The 4176-nt window shown below is 29.2% G+C and overlaps 1 protein-coding gene across 1 annotated transcript in view; it reads left to right on the forward strand.

The window, feature by feature from the left end:
• The window catches only part of LOC105619260 (cytochrome P450 6A1-like), a 14435-nt gene extending 10545 nt beyond the window's left edge, over nt 1-3890 (forward strand). The window contains exons 3-5 of the mRNA XM_012200784.1: nt 2316-2537; nt 2843-3094; nt 3203-3890. Of these exons, the coding sequence (XP_012056174.1) occupies nt 2316-2537; nt 2843-3094; nt 3203-3375 (647 nt within the window). The 3' untranslated portion in view covers nt 3376-3890. The remainder of the gene's footprint in view (nt 1-2315; nt 2538-2842; nt 3095-3202) is intronic.
• Nucleotides 3891-4176: the final 286 nt, after the last annotated feature.

Genomic DNA, 4176 nt, shown 5'->3' on the forward strand with positions numbered 1-4176 from the left:
AGAGAGAGAGAGAGAGATTGGATTCGGGTTCTACTGCACAATCTTGTGTGCGCGATGCTCTGAGAAAGGCTCGTCGTGAGCGCAGAAATTACTTGCGTTCAACAACGTGTTCTTCAAGGATACACGTCGGTATTTTGAAGCTCGACACAACAGCGTACATGCACGCTGAACCTAAGGCCATCATACCAGTGTCACGTATCAGGTTCAGATTGAAGACTATCATGCTTAAGATATATTATTCAATTGCGCGATATTCAATTCAGAGATTGGTTGGAATAAAAATTAAATACTAGAGAATGACTCTTTAGCAAGTTTAATGAACAAAATTTGAATGATTGTTGTTACTTACAAATACGCTATGAAATTCTCTTTGTCAATTATTGAGATTCTCTCGCGATTTGTAGACAATTATCTGAATGTGGAAATAGCAACGTGCGAAACTTATAAGCATCAAGAGAGTAACATAATAACTATTGAAACGTAACATATAATAGTTATAAAATAGCGCGAATTTTATAAATATTAACGGGCAAAGCGAGAATCTTATATAAATATTGAAAAAGCAACGCGTAAACTAAGGCATGAAGCGCGAATTTTATAAGTATATTAAACCACGATATGCGAAAAGTATAAGTATTGATGGCGCGATACGCAAAAAATATAAATAGGAGCGATACTCGAAAAGTATAGCTGTGTTTCGTTTCACGCATGATGCATTTATCCTTGTTTAACATTCGGTGAATAAAAAGAATAAATAATGCAGCATGCATCTCAAGTATACACGAATTTTATAAATATTGAGAACGTAACACGTGGAATTTATAAGTATTAAGAACGAAGTATGTGGAATTTAAGTATTGAGATGCGACGCGCAAAATATAAATATTGAAAGCGTCGTATGCGAAAATTATGTCTTGAGAACGAAATATGCGAAAATTCTAAATACTTTAATAATATTTAGTGAGAATAATATATCACGCGTGTTCTCGAATTCTTGGCAGATTCTGGAGAAAATAGCCCGAGATGCTACGAAGAATCGGTTTATATGCGTAAAAGGGTGACGTCTTGCGGTAAAGAGAGTTTCACAATCATGCATCGACGTGACAAGCATTATTCTGGAGTTTCTATGACTGTAATTTTCCAGGTTACTATGTATTTATTTGTAACATTTCTAATGATTGATATCGAGAGGTGCTACTCTGATCGCCTCTTTCATTAGATGCACTCAGATATATTCTAACTATAAACTATTATAACATTTATAAACTATTTATAAGTGCTCTTTGACATTACTAGTTTTTACGCATGTGTTTATCGCGTATTCATCGTTTAATTCATAAAAATGATGAATATCGCTTTTGACTATCATATCATTATTTCCAAGCAAGATCTATAACTGATGCGAGTACTATTGCTTATTTAATTTTTTTTAACCATTCGTGTGTCAATTACGATATAAAGATCTTTATACATATTTTTACACATGCGACTTGTCATTCTATACGACTTATAATATTGGGTTGTCCGGAAAGTTCGTGCCGACTAACCTATATAATTTAATAAATGTATACTAAAATTTAAATCTTCTGCGTTTCAATTTTCCTTCAACATAGGCACGAAAACTTTCCGGACAACTCAATATAAATTAATTACTGATTTTGAGATAAAACGAATGCATATGAAATAGTTTATTTATATAAAAGGATTTGTGTTTTGTCAATATTGTAATTATATTTTAATAAATTGATATAGCGCTCACCGCATAAGACATTCACGGCGTTCGCGATGTGAACGCGTGGATACCGCGGAGCGTGATGCTCGCGATACTAATTGTACTCGGTATTTTATAACTTTATATGATTCATTATATGCATTTTCGCTCTTGTTAGCGGCCTAATGAGTTTTGACAGCTGGACGTTACAGACATATTATATTATACACATATTATAATACAGTTACGTTATTGAGTAAGAAATTACAATCAACATATATGTATGTTATATGTAACTTTGTGTTTGCTGGATATGTTGTTTTTTTCCGTTATAAGACAATTTCTGACATGGAAAAATTATATTAATTTACACATATTTGAAATAATTTTACAAATAAAAACACCAAAATGAAATTAATTAATTTTAACTTTACTATGATCACTTTTTTATAGCATTTTTATACAATAAAAATTGTATTCATTATTTTCAAAGTTATAAAGTTCCTTCCATACATATATGTATAAATTGTTAATTAATTTATGTAATTGCATGAAAATTAAATTATTTATAAGATTTATTTATAAGAAAAAAATGACATTTCAGATTTGACAGATGGTTTAATAACTGCTCAAGCATTCGTATTTTTCGTTGCTGGCTTCGAAACTTCCTCGTCTACTATTAGCCATGCGCTTTACGAATTAGCACTAAATGAGAAAATACAAAGCAATTTACGTAAAGAAATTAATGAAGTCTATGCAAAACATGGTGAAGATTTAACATACGATAATGTAAAAAAAATGGATTATTTAGATAAAGTTTTTAAAGGTATGTCATTTGAAGAAAAAATTAAATAAGAAAATATAATATGTTTTTACCTTTTTCAGATTCTTTTCTTTCTTTTTGACAATATTGCAATATAACTTTATTGCTAATAAACTTTAATCTAATTGTTATTAATAGTTTTTAAATGCATTGAAATTTAATATACCTACGCTATTGTTCTTTTCAGTGAAATTCCAATATAATTATATGTACATATATAATATTTTTATATCATTTGTAATGACCTTCAATTTAATTATAACTTTTTTTAAATATATTTTTATAATGTAACACTATTTTTAATGCAGAAACCTTACGAAAATATCCGCCAGTGACATTTCTTGTAAGACGATCTTTATCGAATTATACTTTTGATGGTACCAAAGTTAGTATACCGAAAAACCAACAAATATGGATTCCTATTTATGCGATTCAGCGAGATTCAGATATTTTTCCAAAACCAGATATCTTTGATCCAGAAAGATTTTGTGATGATGCTGTGCAAAGTAGGCATTCAATGACTTATCTACCTTTCGGGGACGGGCCAAGGAATTGTATTGGTAAGATTAAATAAATTTAAATATCACTTTCTATTTCTTTTTATTCTAAAAATATTTTTATTTGAGAATTTTGAGCTATTTTATATTATGATCATTTTTTATTTTCAGGTGCACGCTTCGGTGTTTATCAGAGTAAAATTGGGCTTATAAAAGTACTACGGAATTATAAATTTGAGACTTGCGAGAAAACTCCAATACCTTACGTAAACAATCCTAAGACAATCTTATTAGCACCGAAAGACGGATTACACTTGAAAATAATTAAAATTAATCGAACTTAATTTAAGCTTCTCTCTAACTTTCCATGGAAAGCATTCGTAGTAAAAAGTGGCAGAAATCTGACATTTACAACAATTAGGAATTATACGACTATTATAAAGATCATAATTCACAGAAAAACTTAAGACGTAAGACTTGAGTAGTAAGTGAATCGTCCAATTACACAGATTGTAAAACCATAACATGAGCAAAATGCGAATGTAACATGTTGATTTCCTTACTGTATTGTAACATTTCCTGTATTGTTAATTTCCTTACTCATTTCTTTGTGTCATTTTTCTTTATGATTTCCTTTGTATCATTTTTCTTTATGACTTATTTAATACAAATACAAAAACACACTAATAGGAACAGACACAGGAATAGGAATAGTTACCCAACATAAAAAAGGTTACATTGTTTCAAATGAATTTAATTTTCAAACTTTAAAATGCTAACAATAAATGTTTAAAATATACCTAAAGAGCTAATGTATTGCAGAAGAATATCAATAAAACTGAAATCACTTTACCTTAAATCATCGTTAAATCACGTTTTCTTTGAAGAAGTTCGTTCTAATAAGTATTAATCGAAAAAGTGTTCTCTATAATGAAAAACTGAAAAATAAAACCAGGAAAGAGTATAAACAAATACAATGAACAAAATAAATATACATGGTAACTATACATTTAGCTATAGTGCTTATTAGATTTGACGAAATTATAAGAATTAAAGAAATATTTTTCCATGATAACGACATTGACTGAAAATAATTTTTACTTACTTCTTTTCCATCTTTTATAAGCAAAGATAGAATTATTTAA

This window comes from Atta cephalotes, assembly GCF_000143395.1.
Source record: "Atta cephalotes unplaced genomic scaffold scaffold00020, whole genome shotgun sequence".
NCBI lineage: Eukaryota > Metazoa > Arthropoda > Insecta > Hymenoptera > Formicidae > Atta > Atta cephalotes.